A 25,559-nucleotide genomic window follows, 5' to 3' on the forward strand; every position below is an offset into this window, starting at 1 on the left:
ATTAGCTCTGTGGCTGTTCCATCATTGCTGTAACATCACGAGTAACGCTCATTATGGAGGTGATTGACGTGCAGTAATGATCATTAGGTAAGCAGGGACGTTAATCTGTACATCTAATGTACGGCCATTCCTGCAGCTTGCATACACTACCAAAAATGCTTTTTCTTGTTACCTCCATGAAAAATGGAGGTATTGTTTTTGGCGTGTCTGTGTGTGTGTCTGTGTGTTCGTGTTTCCGCACATTTGTAGTCAGCATAACTTCATAACGCCTTTATGGATTGTGATGATATTTGGTATACTGGTAGTTTTAGGAGAAAAAGGTCAAGGTCAAATATGGGCCTCCTGGTGGATGACCTTGGTACTGCAGCAGAACTTCCGGTTTTGTATCTTTTGTCTTGTTTTTCTTGTTTTTTCCTGGTACAAAGAGAATGTATCTTGTAGCAAGAAAATTATTCTTTGAACAAGAAATTAAAGAATCCCCGTAGCAAGAAAATTCAAGAAACACATGTGTAGATAGTAGAAATATTTTCTTTTCTTAAGAAAAAAAGAAGAATAAAATTCTTTGTGTAAGAATCAACATACAAAATCTTTGAAGAATGTTACTTTTTTCATGAATTTTCTGGAAAATCCCTCCTGACAAGAAAATATTTCTCAACATAAGAAAATAAGAAAAATAAGAAAAAAACATTTTTGGTAGTGTACACGGGTGACAGCAACTCATGTTGACAAAATGCTTTTGTCATTATATTATTTGTAAATATTGTAATGCAAAGGCTGTGGAACGCGAAATACACTTTACCTCAAATTGTTCCTTTCATAGCAACGCTCGAAATGAGTTGACTATTCAAACTTCTACAATTTATCCCAATTTTACTAAACATACAGACTAAGAAAAAAATATTCTTCTTTTAACTTCCCAAAACCCACTAATTTTAGAAAAGGTGGGACAGAACGTCTTCCATGGTCTAATAAAGAGAGGTCAAACCCCTTAGACATAATTTTAGATATACCTATAGCTTTAGACAACTACCTTTTATCATGTAGATTTTAGTTATTTTATACTCTTGTTTCAATGTTCTTTTATGTTTGTAATTTGCAATTAGCCCCCGGGCACGAATTTGCAATAAACTTCTCTGTTATCACAACTTTGGTGACAGATGTTCAACATTGGAGAATGCATATAATTCTGGACAAAATATTCAGTTGCTCCATTATTTTTAGTTCTTTATCCTCACAATAAAAGTAAACTAAAGCTTCAGTCACAATTTCCAATAATTATTACAATGATTATTAAAAACGTTTAAAAAGGAATCATGAAAGCTATAATTTATATGTATTCTTGAACTGAACTGCTTAGTTTTTGGTCATGCAAACAACCCGGCCGGGCTCCGGCACGGATATATTACTTTAGCTGAGGTTACATTTACAAACCGGGGCCCGGCCGGGCTGTTACGATTAACGAAAAATCAATAATTTATATCAATAATATGCGCAAATAGTTCACATATTTTTTTTTGTCCTTTGTTGTTTTTTATATCATACTTTTCGTTCCATAAGACTGCCCGCCCGGGCCCCGGTTTGGAAATGTGACCTCAGCATTAGCATAAGAGAGTAGTGCAGTTAGAATCTTACAAGATCCGAAGCGTAGCGGGCAGACCTGGGTGTCCATCGGGAAGTTTTCTAGCATCATCGGACACTCAGCGTGGATGGTCAGTCTGGAAGGAAAGGTAGATGAGATAAGATGTGTGTGTGGGTATTTTGTTATACTCAATTAAGAATATATATAGCTATACTCAGTTAAGAATCAGCAAGCCCAAATAATAGAAACAGGCAGATAACACAGCCCCTGACCAAAGGTTCTGTCCTTTTTGTCCCAAGCAAATCGAAGATGAATTTCACTTTATCACGAAATGCTCTTGATATGATGTTTTACGTAATAAGCTGTTTTCAGTTGTCGAATCTAGCACAGTAGATTTCAACAGATTCGATGATATCGACAGATTCAATGCAATGATAGGTAAATACATAAAATACTGTTTGTTATTAGAAAAAATGCCGAAACTCATGATTAGCCTTAGTTGATTGTATACTGTATCTATCTCTTCATGTGTAGTAATTACGATGTAAGAATTCTAATAATTCGATTAAGTAAAAATAACTTTGGATGTCACAGACTCTGCCGTTGTCACACAGGTCATCAACTGAAATTCTGATAGTTTGTGGTGCTCATGATAATTACATCTTTCAGGTCATATTTCTTTTATGGTCTCAATCAGGCTGATTTGTAGCATAACACGAAGATATTCGTCCCGTCGTGGCAAACTTTATTAGAGAAAAGCAGCGTGTTGTAATCCCATTCCAATTTGCACCAGAAAGTTTTGCTTATCATGCTGAGATGGCAATATGTTTTACGACTATGATTATGAGAGAAACGTAATTAACTTTACAGACAATTGTTTCCAGACTCGATTGCCTGCGGTTGTCGGGTTTAATAAGTTTGATTACCATTATACGTCAGTGGAGGTTAGACATCCAGGTAATAAGACACGCCAAAAAAACAGTTACTCAAGCAATTGGATATGATTTTGGAAACGGTCAGACGTTTCAGGTAGCATCTACTACCTTTCGTCAGTGACACTAAGAGACAAGAGGAGAAATGCAGGTTTATAAGCACGTCAGTGAAGGTTAGACATCTAGGTAATAAGATACACCAAAAACAGTTACTCAAGCAATTGGATATGCTTTTAGAAACGGTCAGACATTTCAGGTAGTATATCCACTAGCTTTCGTCAGTGACACTAAGAGACCAGAGGAGAAATGCAGGTTTATAAACACGAACTATTGATTGATGTGCCTTTTCTCTGATCACCATTCTCTGTCTTGGACGCCGGCACATGATGAGCTAGTTATCATTCATGAGCTGGTACATCGTTGCAGAGGAACTCAAACCAAAAGGCAATGTTTTCCATGTCTCCTTGTCATTATGCTATAGTTTGGCGTGCTGGTAAGATATATGTCTTAGACGAGTATCATGTTCATAAACCATTTTAGCAAATAAACATGACGTTTTACTTCCGGTTATGGAATAATTGCTTTAGCTGGCTGAGTTGTGAGTTTGTCTGTTTGTCCGAACAGATTAGGTTGACAACACGTGGGTGGGGGAAGATTGAGAGGCAGAATGGCATGAGGTTAACCGTCTCAGAATCTGGCCCGTAGATAACAAGAATTCCTGACCGACATAGGGAAATTCAGGAAGTAGAGAACTGCATAGTTTTTGTAAGACTAAAAATATGATTTCTTTGGGTATTTATTAGGTCAACTGAAATATCATCGATATCGCCTAAACTGTATGTTGATTGTTGATTACTTTATAAACAGGTTGATGTTGCCAAACGTTCAAGTTCCGGAAGTCAGAAATCTCTGATATTTCGTTAATCTTTGTAAGGTAGCTTCGTCATTATGTCTGGGGAGGATGTCATCCATAAAATTTACTTGCTGTGGCCTAAGGGATGTCAGTTACATCAGAATGGTCAACTGCCGTCTCATTGATATCGCCAATGTAATCCTAGCCTGTTCCAACTGCAAATGTTGCGGTGTAACGTTACTGCAACTTGATTGATGATTGCATTATACAAACAGGTTGCCGTTGCCAAATTTTCAATTTCGCAGATTTTAGATCCATCTATATTGATATTATATGTTGTTTTTACATATGTTGTTTTTACATATTTTACAGACGTGCAAATGCAATGATTTTCATCACACACTGATAAACGCGATTGATGGGAAACAATGAAAAAAAATTAATGAATTCAATGTACATTTGCAGGCTGTCCTGTTTTTTTTGCGCACACCTCGGGAAAGATAAATGGTTCTTTAAATGGGGTCTTAAACGACACCTCCTCTAAGGACTCTGTGCTGGAATGTCTTTGATATTCTAGACCTCTTTGTTAGGTAAGTTCTAAGTAAAAGAAGTCTTAAAAATGGATGTTGTCATCAAAAGGCATGGCATTAGGAGCAGGCAGGCATATTCTATCATACACCCGCGGCGTCTTTGCGACCATTCTGTACGTGCCCTACTTTGACATTAATGTGGCGCGTGGGACCACGTTAGAACGTGACGGTGCATCAAGTCAACTCTAAAAGTCCTTCTCTGGTGTCGCTTAGGGACCGATACGGCCCATTAATTTCAATCCACAAGCCGGGGATAAAAGCGCAATGAACAAATTACATGAACCTTACAAAATTATAATCATAGGCAGATGGCGTTAGCTGCTAGTGAGGTATGGGTACGCCTGTGTATATATTAATCACACAGTGAGCTGGGTAGGTGCATGCAAAGGCACGCCAGTAGGGCTGTTCTCAATGCAGAGGCTCGTTTCTGTGATAGCATTTACCCAAATTGAATGTGGGCTATTAATCTCCATATGTGTGTGTGTGTCAAAGCGGTATCGCCGTAACGCCAGACCAGAAGAGCGCTGTGACCGCCCAACTTCGCGCCAACCCGCGGTAGTTTAACCCTGGGTGACAGGGAAGCTGTTCTCGGAACAAAGTTATCCTCTTCAGGCAGTTCCACCCCATTTCCTCCCCACCACGCCAATAATACATTCCCCGCTTACTGCAACAAAGTCACAAAGGCTATTTTGGAACTTTTCCTTACAGTTAACGGCAGACCATAAAATGGCTATATATCCCAGGATATACCCGTAAGCTTTTTCAAGAGCGCCACCCAATATAAAGCACTGCTTCTCTTTTCCATGCGAAGAGAAAAGAATTCAAGCTGGTGAGGTTGTATGCTGACAGTCACACTGTTGCTTCAATCACAAAATGTAGACTTTTAGTAAAAGAACTTTGGTGAATACATATACAAGAACGCTTTACTTCTTTCAGCAGAAGAGAACGGCTTGTATCTTAGATGTGAAACAAATTTAGCAAAGATTGCCCCATCCGTAGCTTATGGTATTTAGTAGTACACACACCGTTACTTCAATCACAAAGTGTAGACTTTAAGTAAACGAACTTAGGTGAAAACATACGAAAGAACCGTTTACTTCTTTCAGCAGAAGAGAACGGCTTGTATCTTAGATGTGAAACAAATTTAGCAAAGATTATCCCACATCCTTAGCGTATGGTATTCAGTAGTACATACACCGTTGCTTCAATCACAAAATGTAGACTAAAAGTAAAAGAACTTATTTGAAAACATACGCAAGAACCCTTTGCTTCTTTCAGCAGAAGAGAACGGCTTGTATCTTAGATGTGAAACAAATTTAGCAAAGGTTATCCCATCCTTAGATTATGGTATTTAGTAGTACATACACCGTTGCTTCAATCACAAAATGTAGTAAAAGAACTTTGGTGAAAACATACGCAAGAACCCTTTACTTCTTTCAGCAGAAGAGAACGGCTTGTATCTTAGACGTGAAAAAAAATTTTGCAAAGATTATCCCATCATTAGCTTATGGTATTTAGTAGTACATACACCGTTGCTTCAATCACAAAATGTAGACTATAAGTAAAAGAACTTTGGTGAACACATACGCAAGAACTCTTTACTTCTTTCAGCAGAAGAGAACGACCTGTGTCTTAGATGTGAAACAAATTTACCCCATCCATAGCTAATGGTATTTAGTAGTACATACACCGTTGCTTCAATCACAAAATGTAGACTATAAGTAAAAGAACTTTGGTAAAAACATATACAAAAACGCTTTACTTCTTTCAGCAGAAGAGAACGCCGTGTATCTTAGATGTCAAACAAATTTAGCAAAGATTATCCGACATCCTTAGCTTATGGTATTTAGTAGTACATACACCGTTGCTTCAATCACAAAATGTAGACTATAAGTAAAAGAACTTTGGTGAATACATATACAAGAACTCCTTTACTTCTTTCAGCAGAAGAGAACGGCTTGTATCTTAGATGTGAAACAAATTTAGCAAAGATTATCCCATCCTTAGCTTAGTAGTACATACACCGTTGCTTCAATCACAAAATGTAGACTTTAAGTAAAAGAACTTGGTGAATACATATACAAGAACCCCTTTACTTCTTCCAACAGAAGAGAACGGCTTGTATCTTAGATGTGAAACAAATTTAGCAAAGATTATCCCATCCTTAGCTTATGGTATTTAGTAGTACATACACCGTTGCTTCAATCACAAAATGTAGACTTTTAAGTAAACGAACTTTGGTGAATATATATACAAGAACCCTTTACTTCTTTCAGCAGAAGAGAACGCCGTGTATCTTAGATGTGAAACAAATTTATCCCATCCTTAGCTTATGGTATTTAGTAGTACATACACCGTTGCTTCAATCACAAAATGCAGACTATAAGTAAAAGACCTTCGGTGAATACATATACAAGAACCCTTTTACTTCTTTCAGCAGAAGAAAACGGCTTGTATCTTAGATGTGAAACAAATTTAGCAAAGATTATCCCATATCCTTAGCTTATGGTATTTAGTAGTACATACACCGTTGCTTCAATCACAAAATGTTGACTATAAGTAAAAGAACTTTGGTGAAAACATACTCAAGAACCCTTTACTTCTTTCAGCAGAAGAGAACGGCTTGTATCTTATATGTGAAACAAATTTAGCCCATCCTTAAAGCTTATGTATTTAGTAGTACATACACCGTTGCTTCAATCACAAAATGTAGACTATATAAGTAAAAGAACTTTGGTGAATACATATACAAGAACCCCTTTACTTCTTTCAGCAGAAGAGAGAACGCCGTGTATCTTAGATGTGAAACAAATTTAGCAAAGATTATCCCATCCTAGGCCGTAGCTTGTGGTATTTAGTAGTACATGCACCGTTGCTTCAATCACAAAATGTAGACTATAAGTAAAAGAACTTTGGTGAATACATACGCAAGAACCCCTTTACTTCTTTCAGCAGAAGAGAACGGCTTGTATCTTAGATGTGAAACAAATTTAGTACCCATCCTTAGCTTATGGTATTTAGTAGTACATGCACCGTTGCTTCAATCACAAAATGTAGACTATAAGTAAAAGAACTTTGGTGAATACATATACAAGAACGCTTTACTTCTTTCAGCAGAAGAGAACGCCGTGTATGCTAGACGTAAAACAAATTTAGCAAACTTATCCCATCCTAGGCCTTAGCTAGTGGTATTTAGTAGTACATACACCGTTGCTTCAATCACAAAATGTAGACTTTAAGTAAAAGAACTTTGGTGAATACATATACAAGATCCCTTTACTTCTTTCAGCAGAAGAGAACGCCTTGTATCTTAGATGTGAAACAAATTTAGCCCATCCTTAGCTTATAGTATTTAGTAGTACATATATATACACCACGTAACAAGTTGCCATTCTCTGCTTCTAAGTCTTACTGAGCGGCAGTAGTTTTGCTATATGGCAAAGGTAAACTTCTGCTTTAAGATGTACCGGATAACGCTGGTAGTACCCATTTATTACCTTTGTGATAAAAGTAAACGGTATAAACTACACACTAATACCCAGCTTCACCGAACTACGCATTTGCCGGTTGCTACAAATCTTTGCCATAAATTTCCATCTTTCCCGTCCAGACTCCTTTTGCAAAAGTAAACTCGCATCTCTGTACACGATGATTTAGAGCCTCAGAACATTTCGATAACGCTTGCAGCGTCGCTAATACGTCTACCATTCGTCTGTGTCAAAAATACCTGCATTTGAATTACATCCAGGATTATTAATTGTGACAATAGCCAAAGGTATGAGAGACATTTCATTAAGCTTCTTTGCTGCAATTTTATTGACAAGTACAAATGTGACCGTGAAGTTGCGGACCTCGAGGCTACTCTTAAAAGCCTGAAATACATCCCATACGTATATGTACCTCAGCATCATGGGTCCACCAGGAAAATTTCATCCAGAATTAGACCTCCAAAATAGCTAAAGGCATGCAAGAAAGATTCCATCCCCACACAGACAAACTCTCAGTGCACACAACGCCCACGGCGCATCGTGTAGATAGAACAGAAGACCCTACTTTGAAAAGTTGTAATGTCAAGACAGACTTCAAATCCTAACCAAGGGGGAAAGCATTTTCTAAACTCTCAATTTAGCTTTTACCTAAATTGTGTTTTGTTGCAGTTGGTGGAAACAGCACTACTGGTAATGGAGATCGACACTTGGGTGAAGGAATCAAACGCTCTGTGCATAGAGAAAACCTACTTTAAAAAGTTGTGATGTCAAGGCAGACTTCAAATCCTAACCAAGGGGAAAGGCATTTTCTAAACTCTCAATTTAGCTTTTACCTAAATTGTGTTTTGTTGCAGTTGGTGGAAACAGTAATGGAGATCGACACGTGGATGAAGGAATCAAACGCTCTGTGCATAACATGTACAGTGCAGGCTTAGATGGGCAGATCAGTGTATGATCAATGATGCTCGTGTGGTGGAACATGTCTCTGTCGGAGGATTCTCTCAGGTTTCACATCAATCTTCGCCTGAACAAACTTTGTTAAACGTTTTTCTTGTCAAACAACAAGCCCGGAGCAGTGTATGTGGTAGAAACAAAAGTATCAGTCCGCTCAGTTTTGATCACAGTTGCTGACGTCACGTATCCTTAAAGTCTCGCGTGAATAAGGTCACGTGTCTGTAACCGTAACTCTCGCGAGATTACGTTTTGAAGTGATTGGTCATTCATTCTCCTGATGAAGGCGACAGTGCTCGTTGAAAATTTGATCTCTGTGAAACCTTGTGTTGGAATTAATTTCAACATTTTACTAGACTAGTCCGTTCAATTAATGTATATATATTCGTTGAATTTTAAAATCCCTCTTTTTGTATAGATGTAGTGATTTTATAGGATTTATGACTTGTTTTAATTCTTATTTGCAATGTATAATGCTAATAAGTTTTAAACTACGTATTTTTGCAAGGAAACCGCAATTCAGCAATTGTGCTGCAGAGGTTTTTTATGTTGAAAAAAACATTTTCTATTTCTCTCTCTCTCTCTCTCTTCTCTCTCTCTCTCTCTCTCTCTCTCTCTCTCTCTCTCTCTCTCTGTCTCTCTCTCGTCGAAAAAGCTTGCATTGCTTGCCATGCCACAACCTAGGGGTTCGGTAACGTGAACTTAGCTGACCTTACCCACATTGATTTTGCAATACGAATGACATTTGTTCGCATGACGAATACCTCTCAATATTTGTTGAACATTTAGTAGTATGTAGACTACCTCCGCTATGCCGTGTAAAGGGCTGTTGGGCTCAGAGCTCTATTCGCCTGTGATCCGTCAGCGTGCTTGAGACCATTATAGCGGGCAAACCATCGCATCTCAATGTACCTGTGATGTTCTGTAATTTCATGGGATGTCTGCTCTAATGGGGACACGGTTCCAGTGAGAGATGTGAGCGCCGTTAAGGCGAGGGCGGCCCGACACCAGGACATGTACCGCGGCAATCGTGCGAGCTGCCGCGCCTAATCAGCCGGAACCTGTCGGTGAGGAAACCGACCTCGTCAGGCACAAACCAACCGATAATACAACTTCTCCTCACCGCTGCTGCAAGGTCAAGCTTTAAGCACACACACGGCTGGCCGGGAATCGATTCGACCTGAGAGCCATAGATGACTGGATTCCTCCACGGATGTCAGGCCAATTTACACGGAATTAAAAGTGACACTTGGTGATCGCCCAAACCCACCAGCACACCCTCGGGAATAAGAGCTACATTTCACTTACAACTTGTTTTGTTTCCTTCTTTATACAGTTTTTATAAAAAGTAAAAAGTAAAGATCTTTCTTTATGTGATTTTTGTAAAAGGTAAAAAGTAAAGATGTGTGAAATATAGTGGCCATAACGCTGTCTTCACTATACTTGCTTCGACACTAGGACAATTTACACGGAATTAGAGTGACACTCTTGGTGATCGCCCAAACCCACCAGCACACCCTCGAGAATAAGAGCTACATTTCACTTACAAGTCGTTTTGTTCCCTTCTTTATATGGTTTTTATAAAAGGTTAAAAGTAAAGATGTGAGTAATATAGTGGCCATAGCGGTGTCTCCACTATACATGCTTCGTAATGTAAAGCAAAGGCGCCCTTTTTCAAAAGTGTGTGAATGTGCGACAGGACACAGTTAGATACACCTGTCGTAACCAGTGACACTTTGTAAGGTTGATAGATAGATGGACCTCTATCGACACATCTACAGTCCCGTGCCCATCCTTATAGAACTAATGGAATATGACGTCAAGAGATCACTCCTATATACTTTGAGACACAAAAGCGCATGTTGGTACAATGGAAAATGGAGATATAACTTATCGTTACTGTGCCGTTGGCAGTGAATTCAAGCTAGCACTTTTGCTTGTGACAACGATGTTGTTCGTCCCTAGAAATACATATCTTCCATTAAACCTCACCGTCTGTGCGCTCTCTCGTGAATACACCTAGCACCAGAGAATACAGATGTGGGAAATCCACTGAAGCAAGTTTGAAGACATGATACACGTAGTAACTTTATGGTTCCTACTGGTAGCTTAAAGTGAAACTTAGAAACTGAACATAATTAGAAAGTTGACTGATGACTAGGACAAGAAAGTAGCTATACAACTAGAAAGGTAGCATTTGCAAGGCAAATGCATGTTTACCTTCGCATATGATCTGCTCTGTTGACTCTTACTCAAACACCTTCGTATATATGGTCAGACAGGAGTCTAAATCCTTCCTGCTATAAAATTGCAACATGATGTAACCCAACACTACTTATAATGGTAACAGACACAACATAGGTTCATGTCATTGAGGCCACCGTTTGGAGAAGAAGAAGAAGAGGAAACGTAGCAAAAACAATTTGTTTTCCTTCGGTAATCATAAATATATCTTTGTTGGCGTGCGATTCAAACTGAACCCCATAGGTGGAACGCCATAATCCGTTAAGGCACGCTTAATACTGACGTCACATTTCCAAACCGGGACCCGATATAAAAGACAACAAGGCATGAAAACGTTGAAAAATTGATAATAGGAACCATTTGCGTATATTTATGTTTACCAAAGGAAAACGTATTGTTTTTGTTAGGTTTCCTCTTCTTCAAACAGTGACCTCAATGACCTGAACCGATGTTGTGTCTGTTACCATGGTAACTAGACTAAGTGTTAGGTTGCATCATGTTGCAATTTTATAGCAGGAGGGATTTAGACTCCTGTCTGACCATATATATGAATGTGTTTGAGTAAGAATTAACAGAGCAGACCAAACGTTTTTCAGTTTTTTTGAGGCCACCTGAAAATAATGAATGAATGAATGAATGAGTGAGTGAATGAATGAATGAATGAATGAATGAATGAATGAATGAATGAATGAATGAATGAATGAATGAATGGTGACCTTTACTGCACATTTTTGCCACACTGGGCTAAGTACTAGACAAAACATGATGAAAAGATATATATAAAATAAAACCAGCTATCATTACATAAATTCAACTTATCGCTTTTCAGTTATAGCAGAGATGAAGGAACAGATATGTTTTTCGATGGAAGGTTTGTTACATTAGGAATATGAACTTTTCTACAGTGCTCAAGTGTATGAAGTAAGGAAGTAGGTTTTGTGCAAACCTAGCCTATACAGATCATTTCTCTCTTTATGACACACCATTTTAATTTGTTGGTTCTCGGATTCGCCTCTTCATTTTTTTCTGATTTGCAAAAAAAAATTCTGGTTCTGAATCAAATCAAGTATACTCATATCTTGCCCCAAACAGTTGAGGAAAGGCCTTTTTTCCTAGTTGTTACAGTTTTTCCATCTATCAATACAGTCGTTTGATCAAAAGTTCAAAATTCATTCTTTAAATATTAACTCAGCATTTTGTGTTGACTACATGGCTCCTATCGTAGCACTTGGGGCTATAGTAGGATGCCTAAACCTGTTCTTATTTTTATTTTTTTTCGCCCTGTCGCTTCATATTTTTTTCTGAAAAAATTCGAGAACCAACAAGTTAAATTGGTGTGGCCTTACTATACAATCTGCATTCTATAACAAAGTGACATGTTGTAGAGCACTGTACCTCATAGTGTAGAGTACTGTGCCGTTCTCTTGGATTCTGAAGAGTTTGTTGGGCGTGGTCATGGTGTGTGCGATGGCCTTCTTGCCGTTACGGAAGTACGTGTCCGGTGTCCAGATCTTGTCCAACATGACGTTATTGAGGCGGAGTTCCTTCGGGGGACCTCTGAACTGGAGCCGCGTGTCCTGCCACGTTTGTCTGAAGAAGCAGTCCAGCGTGTACTCCTGTAGAAATAAGTCATTTATTATTATTATTATTATTATTATTATTATTATTATTATTATTATTATTATTATTATTATTATTATTATTATTATTATTATTATTATTATTATTATTATTATTATTATTATTATTATTATTATTATTATTATTATTGAAGGAAAACTTGTTTTTGCTACGTTTTTTCTTCTTCCGCACTAAACACTGACCTATTACCTGGCCAATGACCTGATCTGTTGACATCTCTCACCATGGTAACTGGTGTTGGGTTACATCATGTTGCAATTTTGTAGTGGGAGGGATTTATACTCCTCTTTACACTAAAGATTAATTTTAAGCACATTTGCTATATAGATATTGCTAGCATACTTTGGCTACTGTTGTCGTTTGCTTACGTCTTACCTGAATATGATACTAAATGACTATGATACTGTTTTATTAGTAGTAATATCTCCCGATTGTTTGGTAGGTTGTTCTTTATCATGCCGTTGAGTGACGGCATATCACAGTTAACATAACATCCCTAGAATATAGCTGTGGCACTCATGCGAACAAAATGATGATGACAGGGTGCTCAACAAACCGGGCACCCTTTGGAAGTGATAGCCGGCCACGATGTAAAACCCATGCCCGTAGCCATGGAGGGTTTGGGGGTTCGGAAGAACTCCCCCACAAGGCTCAAACGTCCACTTTTTGGTCCACTTTTTATCTAAAGGTCCAAGATTTCTCTTCAGATGGACTGATTCGTATCATCAGCGGGCCTGGAATCGTATAAAAACTGCCTACTTTGTCATTGAATAAAAAGTTATCTCTGATTTTTTTCTCTGAAATCCTCCAGGAAATGCCATTTCAGAAGGTTCATTTTTTTTTTAATTTTCAGATGGAGCATGCCCCCAGACCCCCCTAGGAACCTCGCGCCTGTGGCGCTCGCTGGTCCCTCAAGCAGTAGGAAGAACCCCCTGCATTCAAAGTCCTGGCTACGGGCATGAAACCGCAAGGCTTGAGGTGAAATTATCGTCGTCTTAAAACTGTCCCCCGTTTGAATTAGCACAAAAACGCCGCCGTTAATAGCGGCAGACGAGCGTTTAATGTGGCGATTATGCCCTATAGGCTCACCCCTGAATTTTTTATGGACGGATTCTTTTACGGTCTCGAGGTGGCGGAATTGGCACTTGGAGAAGCATCACTCATTAGAATTTACCGCACGTTAGCGTAATGCAGAAGGAGGGTGCCTCTCCAATACGGCACGGTCGGCAGCTTACTGAACCATGAGCCGCCCTCATCATTAGATTAACGGCGCAAAGCTGACAAGATCAGGGGGAAATTTCAAACTCTGATCAGACTCATATTATAGAGTTTATGTGCCCGTTATATGGGAGTATATGATCATCAGCGAAGTGTCAAAGATGGAAAGTTTCTTCGTAATAATTTTCATAATCTAAGAATCGATATATCTACACATAAGTAACATTAACTAGAAAGGTAAAATTTGCAAAGCAAATGCATCATGTTTACCTTAACAAACTACTGCTTTGTTTTTTTTTACTCAAACACATTCATATATATATATAAACCATATATGGTGACCATGCAGCCCTTCTTGAACACAGTTCTGCATAGCACTTGCAACATTATGTAACCCAACACCAGTTACCATGGTGACAGACGTCTGGTCTTGGTCATTGACCTTTTTTTGGAGAAGAAGAGGAAGAAGAAGAAGAAGAAGAGGCAGAAACAGAGCAAAAACAATATGTTTTTCTTCTGCGAAGGTAAACATAACAACTTTAATGTTTTCGTGTTAACACCGAAACTGCAAAATAGCGAATAACGTCCATTATAACTTTTGATTAAACCATCCCTTTCTCCCTAGAGACTTAAGTCAAAAAAGAAAAACAAGAAACTATCTGAGCGGCATCAAAGCAAAGTTACAACTGTAGTAGTAGTCAGTGTTTGTACCTAGGCTATTGGTCACATACAGATCGGACATTCAAAGACTGAATTTTTCAATAAGACAGGGTTATCCACTCTGATAGGTTGTACATGTACATATATTTCCACCTTCACTTCATTGTGGCGTAGTCGTTCATAATACAAAGTGACAATCACTTGCAGTGTAATACAAAAAAAACAACCTTGCATATTTTAGGTCAGCTCCCAATAGTAAACAGCCCAAAGTAAAGTAACCACTTACCATGTCCACTTCTGAAACTGGACCGATACTTGTGACGTAGATATCTGTCATCACCACCGTCGGTCCACCTGAAATTGAAAAGGTACGATATTGTAAATGGCAATGTGAATCCTATTAACTTATCGATTTTTCGAGCCCCCCTTTTTCATATAGCAACGGATATTCAGGCCAGGCCATCTCATTGCAGCTGACAGAGAAACCATCTAGTGGAACAGCCCGTCTACAGAAGTTAGGCCACAGCAAGTAATTTTCATGGATGACATCAGCGCGCGCATTGATTTTAGGCTGATTTTGAAAAAGAAAACAAGAAATTTTGTTGCCTTCTGACAGTGGTCGACATGCCGAAAATGGGCAAAGATATCTGTTGCCATGCCGGAAGGTGGATGGCAGATAACTATGAAGAGAGGAGACAAGACAAGGCTCTGATTTAATGTTTTGTTTCTTACTTTGATGCAGTGATATGTGATGCTGGCTGTGTATATATGATGTTCCCACTGAATCAAAACCATTTGTACAATGATTGAGTCAAAATTTAAAAATGTTTTTTCGGCCCGTCTTGTTTGTTTTTTCGCCCGCTCGCATTAGATTTGGAGTCTGTGGAGTATGCCATCCATAAAATTCATGTGCTGTGGCCTTAGGAGGCTGTTTGTAAGGCCTAGGAAAAAATTGTGTTTCCTGTTTCAGTCCTGGAAAAGGAAAGTCCAAAAATACTTCCCGGAAGACATCAAAATTTCCTATTCAATTAGGCATTCCATACGTTTTTTTTCATTCTTTATTTTTAAAACTAAGCTGACATCATTACGAAAATAAACATTGGTTTTGAAGCACTCAAACGAACAGAGCCTTTCTTTTTCTTTTTTTCTTTATTGGCAATGACAACAGGTCAAGACACAGGTTATCGAAGAAGGCAGTGGTCACTGGTATTAGATAACCCACATATGCAAATAAGAAATCTGCTACAAATGCAAGACCTGAAATAAAGATAACATATTATAACTGGTTACAAAGTACAGTACTATATGATTCTTGATAAAGACTGAATTAAAGTCGAAACCGGTCGAATACCGTCTCGAGTCTGTCATCTTCCCTTCGCTACGAATGAAAGTACAGTACTATAATACAGAATATAAGAAATCAAGACCTTCCCTACCTAGCAGCAATATGTGCAAAAAGTGGAGATACTAATTGGAATGGATGGAAGGCTTTGGGTAATTAGAGTGCAAGTTTTAAAAAAACAGAGCCTGGCCATTCTCTGGAATTTGTGCATTTTCCGATCGCGGTTCACCCTCTGCCGTAATGTTTATAGCGATAGTAATCAGCTGTAGACTAAGGTAATTTTCTGGACCAGGTAATTTCCCCCATTGTCAGCTCCCTATAGTCGTAATCCAAGGCTAGGTTGACTTCTGGTCTACTGAACAAGGGTCCGGCCTGAGGCAACAGATAACTGGATCAGGTACTATCGACGTATTGTTACCTCCATGAATAATGGAGGTATTGTTTTTGGCGCGTTTCTGTGTGTGTGTGTGTGTGTGTGTGCATGCGTGTGCGTGTGTGCGCGCGCGCGCGCGCGCGCGCGCGCGCGTGTGTGTGTGTGTGTGTGTGTGTGTGTGTGTTTCCGCACATTTGTAGTCAGCATAACTTCAGAACGCCTTTATGGATTGTGATGATATTTGGTATGCTGGTAGGTCTTAGGAAGCCAAAGGTCAAGCTCAAATATGGGCCTCCTGGTGGCTGACCTTGGTACTGCAGCATAACTTCTTTTTGCAAGGCAGGGAAAACAGATGTGCGGTTATGCAACAAAACACCAGCACACGTGTGGAGGCAGCGGGGGATGATTAACGAGGTTCTCCCTATGGAAAAGGCTACTTGTACAATATCTATTACAGCCTGACCTATTTCAGGACAAATAAAGGTTTGAAAACAAAAACCTGTGTTATTTTGTTCTGTACTGTAGTGTACGGTGTAAAAACATTTAGAAAAACTCATATATTTCATGGAGGTATGAGATCTCCGAATTCTTGTTTGTTAGGTGCTTATAGGTTTGTTATCATCATTTTGAATTGTTGCTTGTTTGTTTGTTTGTTTGTTTGTTTGTTTTTGTTTCTATCTTTCTATAGGAGTCGGCCTAGTAGAGGAACTCTATGTTCCGGTTGCCGGCTCCTCTCAGAATTTTAATTTCTGTAAAGCTGAATAAATAAATAAATAAATGAAAATGTCTGTGCTTTTCTAATAACACATTCTAAACCGATTATTATCGCTCCAACACGTATAACAGATTACAAAATCGATGCAGTTGAATGGTTTGTGATAAAAACTAGATACCGATACACTATTGATTGTCACCCACTGAGAAAACGGTCAATATATAAGTAGTATAACTTCGCCACTTGTGGTCGATGAATAAGGTAAAGGACATTATTTTCACCGTAGGCTTCAGCTGAGGCCATAGTAGGCTATACATAGAGGAGACATTTTAGTGCGTTACATAAAGGCATCCAGTGCAGTTTTTAAATCTTGGAAACCCGATATTTCAAAGCCAATATTCTACATACTGAGTTGAAACCACACTGTCCCAAGGTGTATTGACCTTCGTGGAGCAAAAATCACCAAATTTCTGACGGAAAATGGTTACTGGAAGGGCCTTGGGCTGATTTTTAGGGTACCACCCAGAAAATAAAGGACTCATCTTGGGACTTGTTTCTGCAGTTATAAAAGCCCAAAGTATGGAATGCTGACTCAAATGTGCTAATGCGAAGCGGTATGTGTCAGTACCACAAAGATTGCCTTCTTTAGAATATTTCCAGTTTTGCTGCCCTGAAATCGCATTGGATGCCTTTAATTTCATGTTAGGAAACATTCTGATATATCCCTTAACATACACTCTGCGAAGGTTTTGGAATTACAAGTGTACTCCTGATATATGTCCTCTCAGTGGTGGTGCATACTGGCCTCAGGGATAGGCAATAGGGAATAATTTTTCGGTGTACTTTTAGCATATTTTCAATGTTTCTGGCATGTTAATCCATCCTAACGACGACTTGTCAGTTCGAGTTCCCATTGAATACCCTTGACAATTACGTAAAGCGGTGCTATAAGACAACCTGGACAGTCGAATCACCGTTGGACAGGCCTGGATATGAAACATGTCATACAAGATAATCGCCCAGAGCTGTTCCATACGTGCATTTTTAGATCGTATCTAGTTTTTCCTAGATCCTGTGATTCATGGGTTTGTCGTGTACTGCAGAAGCCGTTTTTATGTGCCCTTATTCCAGGTTTATGTGCTTTTCTGGGATGTATCCAAATAGCAAGACTCTTAAACCCAATCCTCCAGGGATGGCAGTAAGTGAAATCACCTCAGGCGTTTCCTGTATAGTAAGGTAATATCTGATACCAGCCCAGACAAAAACAAGAAACAGTCATGCCAAGAATTTAGATATTCAAAAACTCGTATTTCCCCAGAACTATCGTAGACTGGAACTCGTTGCCACCAAGCACAGTTGGGGCATCATCACTAGAAAGCTTTAAACAAGTGTTTGAGTAAGAATAAACAAAGCAGTAAGTTTGTAAGTGGACCATGTGAAGGTAAACATGATGATTTCTTTCCAAACGTTACCTTTTAGTCCGATAATAGGTTTATGTGACCGTGTGACTATCCAACAGAAGTTAGTAGCAGATTTTAGAACAGAACCAAGCTGCAAGATTCTGCATGAACAACTTTCAAAAGGGGTGCTAGTGTAACGGAAATGAAAGGAAACTGGGGGCCGCTTGAAGACAGACGAAGAATGTCCAGACTGTGCATGATGTACAAAATGACTAATAAACTGGTGGACGTACCAGCCCAGAAAAGAACAAGAAACAGCCATGCCTTCAAATATCAGAGTTATCAACCAAGAATTGAGGTGTTCAAAAACTCGTACTTCCCCAGAACTATCGTAGACTGGAACTCGTTGCCACCAAGCACAGTTGGGGCATCATCACTAGAAAGCTTTAAACAACTCCTGCAATCAAATGAGTGTAACAAGTCGTTCGGTGTGATATAGCTAGCTGCCGCCGCGCCGCGTGCCTGCGAAGCTGGTGAGTTACGCCGAGGGTTGGTTATACAGGCTATACTAATACAGAATGATACAGATACAGATTTGGATCCATCATTTCAGTCCCTATACACTGAATAACCCATAGACGCCTGGATATATGTTTTGAAAAGGAGACAATTCCTTTTCGAGACACATTTCGGCATGAAACTAGTCACATAGCAGTTTCTTTCTGCTGGAAATAGGCCGTTTTCTGTCCAGCGTCACAGATCGCTTGGCACAGTTCACAGGCAAAGATGACACTTTCTATTGAAAACCATACTATTGAAAACCATGCCCCAAACCTGGCCATGTACACACAATGTATATTCAAGCTGATGTGTAGATGTACATGGTGTGTAGATGCCCTGAGTAGCTATAAATATGTAGATACTTAAAATACTGAATAGATGTGTAGATGTATAGATAGGCACGCTGATTATATACGAGTAGAAGAGTAGATGCTCTTTATAGACGGGTAAATGCCCTGGGAAGATGTATAGATGTAGATGCACTGATCAGATGTGTAGATACGCTTAGTAGATGTGTAGATATGCTGAGCAGATATGTAGATGTATAGATGATAAACTGATTATATAGATGTGTAGATGCTCTTTGTGGGTAACTAGCTGCCCTGGAAAGATGTGTAGATGTAGATGCACTGCTTAGATGTGCCGCGAGATGCTCTGTGTAGTTCTTAAAGTTTTTCAATGTAACAATACAATATTGTTTTATTGAAAGTTCAAAATCTATTGTACCAGCCTGGTATGTTGACCTCATGGTTCATATTGTAACATTTCCGGCTAAGATGGGTTGCCTTGGCCTGTTTTTTTCGCCCTGTCGCTTCATATTTTTTTCTGAAAAAATCCGAGAAACAACCAATTAAATTTGTGTGGCCTTAGTGAATTACATACCCTCTGGTGATAAAGTTTAAATTACAACGGTCAAAAGGTGGGGTCGGGGCGAAAGGTCTTATGTTAATGAATTGAATCGCAACCGATGGAGAAATTTTAACAGATTATTCCAGATGATGTACAATGTAATGTATTGGCAAAGACACATTTTACTCTGAAATGTGATATTATTGATCGATGTTTTCAGCAGTTAGGCCACAGCAAGTAAATTTTATGGATGACATCCTCCACAGACTCCGAATCTAATGCGAGCGGGCGAAAAAACGAGGTTCCTACAATTTACAGTTTTGATTCAATCATTGTATAAATGGTTTTAATTCAGTGGGAACATCACATATACACAGGCAGCATCACATATCACTGCATCAATGTAAGAAACAAAACATTAAATCAGAGCCTTTTCTTGTCTCCTCTCTTCATAGTTATCCAAATTACATGTAATTTCTTTACATTTTGTCTTTTTTTCGTTTGATTTTGGCATTCTACGACATTTGTATCGTTTTCATATATTTGATTGCAACTTACGGTATATTTTTGCTCATTTTGTACGTTTTACAGTATGGTTGAAAACGTTTCTTTTTAAACGGCCGAAATTTGCAAATCATTAAATTAGCCAATCCTACTTATCTAGTTTGGCTCGCCGTATTTTGTTACTTATGATAAACTTAATTATTTTGTTAAATTAATCCATTTTTTCATTCTTCTTGTTTTTTAAAATCTTTTTATTACTTCTCCATTGTTGTTTATACTTATTTTAGAGTGGGACGTGCTTATACTACACTGTTGTCCATGCTAGAGAGAGACACTGGTCTCGCAGGGTCTGCATTAGTGTCCGCTATGAGAGACAGGACATACTGGAGTAACTTTATCAAGTGTACCTCACCGGATTAGTATAATCCGGAGGCATGATGATGATGATGATGATTTATATTTCATTCAACAACTGTAGAAATTGTAAAATCATGAAGAGGAGGACTTTAAATAAGCAATTGCGGCTTTTCTTCCTGCCCTTGCACATTTATTTCTTTTGTATTATTTTGTATAATTTTTCATTATGTATGTATGTGCTAAATTAGCTATCTTGCTAAATAAGCAATCTTACTAAGTGGATAGATAGAAGTTTTCTATACTTGTATCGTATCACACAGGCACGCCTGGGGTACCCAACCTCTTCGATGCATGCCATACGGAAATTACACATCATAGAACAAATGCACGTAGTCGATTTTACATTATGTGAAGACCTGTAATAATATACTATCGATCAGTCAGGTACATAGGTGGGAGGTTGTGCACTGCGGGTCCATTTCAAACAATTTTCGGTGACTCCAAAGGCCACAGAGAGATCAGTCGATATACCACCAGCTGTCATGATGTGGTACGTTGGGTTCGACACAAGTGTCTATTGGTAACACTACTATATTGTTCTACAAAACGTCTGAAACACTTTTTAAAAAAGGCATCCAGTGCAGTTTTTAGGGCTTGGAAACCCGATTTTTCAAAGCCAATATTCTATCCATTTATCTACGTACTGAGTTGAAACCAAACTATCCCAATGTTTATTGACCCTCATTGAGCAAAAATTCCCAAAATTCTGACGGAAAATGGTTACTGGAAGGGCCCTGGGCTGATTTTTAGGGTACATGTACATGTATATGTACATGCACATGTACCTGTACCTGAATTTTTTAAGTACACAGCTCTAGATGTAATACATATCTTACCTGAATTTTTGTGCACTGGCCTTATATACATGTATAAAATCATCGACGAGAAGCAAAAAATTGCAAAGACCAGACGTATTTTATTTAGCCATGACATCCCAAAGCCCACCATAATGTTGAGATTGATGCTACAATGAGCAAAATCCATACGAAATCCGTGGTGGCTATCTATTCCAATATGTGGTAAAACCAAAGGGAGCATCACGTCATGTTTGTACAGACTTTTCGGCAACTTTTTGATCGCATCAGCTTGTGGACGTGGGAGTAGAGTCAGAAAGTTTATCCTCCTGTGGGAGATATAACGTCTACATCTGTGCAGAATGGTGGGTGGGTGGGTATGTGGGAGGAAGATGAAACCCTAAGAATAGGCAACTGAACTAGAGAAGTAACATTTGCAAAGCAAATGCATAATGTTTACCTTCGGACATGGTCTGCCCTTTTAATTTTTACTCAAACACATTCACATATATGTACTATTAGTATGTGGTGACAGGAGCAGAGCAGACCATGAAATTGCAACATTATGTAACCTAGCACCAGTCACCATGGTGACAGACGTCAACAAATCATGTCATTGGCCAGGTCAGAGGTTAGTGTTTGGAACAGAAGAGGAGGAAGAAACTGAGTAAAAACAATATGCTTTCCTTCGGCAAACAACAAGACTATTTCCTGAGAGGGGGAATGAGGCTATTTGCTTACATCAGGGCCCATCACCCTTCACTTAACCGCGACGGGGGCCGACATCGTCTACCAGATACCTTTGACCCAGTGTTGACGTCACACTTCAAAGAAGCCAAGTGACAAGCCTCACTGGGTCAGTCTACTGAGGAAGACCAGAGTGACTGGTCGAAAGCTCTAGGTGGGAGAATTTTTGGTGTTGGATATGAAGTTTTAACTGTAAAAATGTAACTACCAAAACAGATGAACTTTCATGATAATAGACAGCTTTGTTACAAGAAATCTTTACATTCTTATCCCCTTCTATTTTATCCCCATTTATCAATGTTAGATTAGATTAGAGCACTGGGCATGGGTGTTAACTAACGCAGGTGTTTACGTTGAAGTAAGGCCACAGCAAGTATATTTTATGGATGACATCCTCCGCAGACTCCAAATCTAATGCGAAAAAAAACAAGACGGGCTAAAAAAAGGGTTTCTGTATTTTCAAATTTTGAGGTCATAAATGTTGTTAAACAAGAGTTCTTTCGATTCAGATTCAATAAATTTCGATTTAATAAATCAGATCCTTTCCTTGTCTTCTCTTTTCACATTTATCTGTCATCCACGTTCAGGCATGACAACAGACATATTTACCCATTTTCGGCATCTTGACGTGGCCGGCCTGATCACTTACAACAACCTCCAGTCATTCAAAACAAGAGTACACTGGCATCTTCTTTCCACCACCAGGACTTCTGCATGTAGTTATATAGCTATAACCTTGCAGTTGCTGTTGACCAATGATTAGCCAGTCTTAATTGTCCATCGTTGTCGATGAAGACTTCAATTAGCCAGTAGTGTTATTGTAATGTTACAACCCAGGCTATTGTTTGCGTTAGAACATTATAGAAAAAAGTACGTACCGCCTATCCCAGGCCGGATCCTGTTGTCGTACCCGTCGATAAGTTCGTCCAGAATACTGGTGATGTTCTCCTGGAGAGACCGGGGTTCGGTGGACGGGGACTCGGTAGAGTTGGCAGCGGTCAGGTTCAACAACTGCGCCGAGCTGGGGAGGGAGAGAGAACGATGGGTCAGTCGCTGTGGAAGTATGCAGTAAGGCCCCCCATTCCACTAGGATGGAGCTCTCACCGTGCTCTCTCTCTGCGACCTGAAATTGGTCAGAGCGCGGAGAGAGCGCGGAGAGAGCGCCGAGAGATCGCCGAGGTCGACATGTTTTGAATCCAAACATGATTGAAAATGAGCACCATTTCATAATGGATTGTACTAGACAATGATAAGCGCCTATTGCTGTTCACTTTTCTTTCCACTTGTTCAACTGATTTCAATACCGTTAGTAAATAGTTTACAGCAGGACCGGAGGAGAAATATTGAATACCGTGGATGCATCTAGACCGTGTCGGTGAAGGTTAGACGTCCAGGTAAGATACACCCAAAAACAGTTACTCAAGCAACTGGATATGATTTTGGAAACGGTCAGACGTTTCAGGTAGCATCCACCACTACCTTTCGTCAGTGACAATAAGAGACAAGAGGAGACATGCAGGTTTATAAGCACGAACTATTGATTCCAAAATCATATCCAGTTGCTTGAGTAACTGCTTTTGGGCGCATCTATAGACAGTTCTTCAAGTGGTTCTAGTCAATACCTTAACAGATTTATTGGGAAATCCACCTATGCAGGCGTTTGGTGCGTAATCCAAGGAAAATCCTCTCAGAGAAGGCACGGTTACTGCAATTTGCCTCCATAAGCACTTCTTGAGAATGATTAGTGGTAAATACCCGGCAGTCACGGGGAGAGTAACGTACCATCCCCCACCCACTTAACCAAGAGTTCGCCAGTAACATCTTACCTGTACGGATTTACGGACACTTCAAGACGCTTAAATGTAGCGTAAATATTGATATTTAAGCTCACTTTACGGTGCTTAAATGTTGCTTAAAAGAGTGCCATTAAGCACTTTACGCACAAACTTAAAGCTAGCTTAAAAGTAATATTTAAGCACGCGTAAAGATTGCTTAAATTTGCTTAAAGAGTGCCAAAACGGAACCTTTAAGCATGCTTTAAGACTGCTTAATTAGCTGATTTCGTGCAGTGTTAAGTTTGCTCGTTCCCTGATGAACTTAGATTTTAGAGCCTGGCTGCCGCTACACAGGGCCCAGATTTCTGGCAGAGTGACCCGCAACGGTCACAAACTAGACATTCCCACCACTAGAACCAACAGATACCAGAACTCTTGTATTCCATATATGATAAATTTGCTCAACCAGCATATATTCAGTCTGCCATCGCTATTTGCCGTGATCTGTACTTAGTTCGCAAAAATGTACTATAAAGGTCTTTCATTCATTAGAATATAGCGTTCCAGTATGCAATATACTCATATTTTTTATCCTCTCGACCACATTTGGTCACATTTGTGCATTTAGCCCATCTGGGCAAGAACATGCAATAAAGATTCATATCATATCATTATCAGCATGTTCACTAGCTGTACTGAGCATCCTAACTACCCATATCCTGTGGTAGTAGATACGCATGATGTGGAAGGTGACATTACATCACATCTAATCAATGCACCACCAGGCCCTTCGCTAGATTGTACTTAGCTGAAGCCCCACAGGACACGGTGACTGGTAATCTGCCTGGATCAGACAATGCGCAGAAATTAATCCAGCCTGATTTACCGTACGCGATATGGAGACAAGGCTTGATTATATCACACACAAGTTCACTGATACCCTAATAGGACACCTGGTCCCATCATTGACATACACAACTGTACGAAACATACTCCTCATCACCAAGACACCAGAAGATTGTAAACTCTGTGTCAGGGGAGTTTTAGAACCTATATTACCATTACAAGTCCTGTCATTCAATGTACGCACGTTGCTACTGGTAGTATGTTTATGCCTGTACTTAGTAAGATAGGGTATATGATTGTACAGTGCAGTAGTGCAGCATTATCTATCGTTATTGAAACACAACATCATCAAGACACCAGAAGAAGTAGTAGTTTTAGAACCTATATTACCATTACAAGTCCTGTCATTCAATGTACGCACGTTGCTACTAGTAGTATGTTTATGCCTGTGCTTATAATTAGTCCTAAAGGGTATATGATTGTTACAGTGCAGCATTATCAACCTCATTGAAACAGAACGTGTGTACAATCATGTAGTCACCTACCTTAGGTCCCAGTGTGCGATCAAGGCGCAGCAAACGGTCACAACAGACCACAGAGGGGCCGACATCTTTCCACACATGCGTCCTACCAGAGATCTCTTCTGAAAAACATAAAAGTACGCATGTGCAGGGGATTCAGTACGAGATGGCGTACGTATACTAGACCAGACTTGGCGTAAATAATTGCTACACTCCTCTGTCCCTTGATATATACGGCCTCTTTTCGCTAGCATGACTTGCACACTCCATTGCGTTTTGATTTCGTTGGCGGGATCCATCCTCGTGAGAGAGCGATGTTACAAAAAAGCGCCTCTGGCCATTCTATCCACTTATTCTGAATGGAGTGCGGACATGCCACCGAGTAGAACTACCTGTGTGCGTGTGTGTGTGAATGTGCAATGAAAAATCAGCTAAGGTAGTTCTATCTACTGAACCGACTGTCCAACTACGCCAATCATCTAAATATAGCAAAGATGACCACCTCGTCGGCTCATCTTAAGCCTTTGGAAGATTAGAGGCTAAACGGAATGTTTACCAG

General features: G+C 39.4%; 1 protein-coding gene across 1 annotated transcript in view; it reads right to left on the minus strand.

Moving 5' to 3' along the window:
• LOC109487608 (gamma-aminobutyric acid receptor subunit alpha-6-like) overlaps positions 1-25,089 on the minus strand; it is a 40,986-nt gene extending 15,897 nt beyond the window's left edge. The window contains exons 1-5 of the mRNA XM_019791612.1: positions 25,025-25,089; positions 22,737-22,879; positions 14,443-14,510; positions 12,033-12,253; positions 1,633-1,715 (exon numbers count right to left, since the gene is read on the minus strand). Coding sequence (XP_019647171.1) covers positions 1,633-1,715; positions 12,033-12,253; positions 14,443-14,510; positions 22,737-22,879; positions 25,025-25,089 — 580 coding nt within the window. The remainder of the gene's footprint in view (positions 1-1,632; positions 1,716-12,032; positions 12,254-14,442; positions 14,511-22,736; positions 22,880-25,024) is intronic.
• Positions 25,090-25,559: the final 470 nt, after the last annotated feature.

The sequence above is a fragment of the Branchiostoma belcheri genome, unplaced genomic scaffold (genome assembly GCF_001625305.1).
Source record: "Branchiostoma belcheri isolate BF01 breed outbred unplaced genomic scaffold, Haploidv18h27 scaffold9, whole genome shotgun sequence".
NCBI classification, from domain to species: domain Eukaryota; kingdom Metazoa; phylum Chordata; class Leptocardii; order Amphioxiformes; family Branchiostomatidae; genus Branchiostoma; species Branchiostoma belcheri.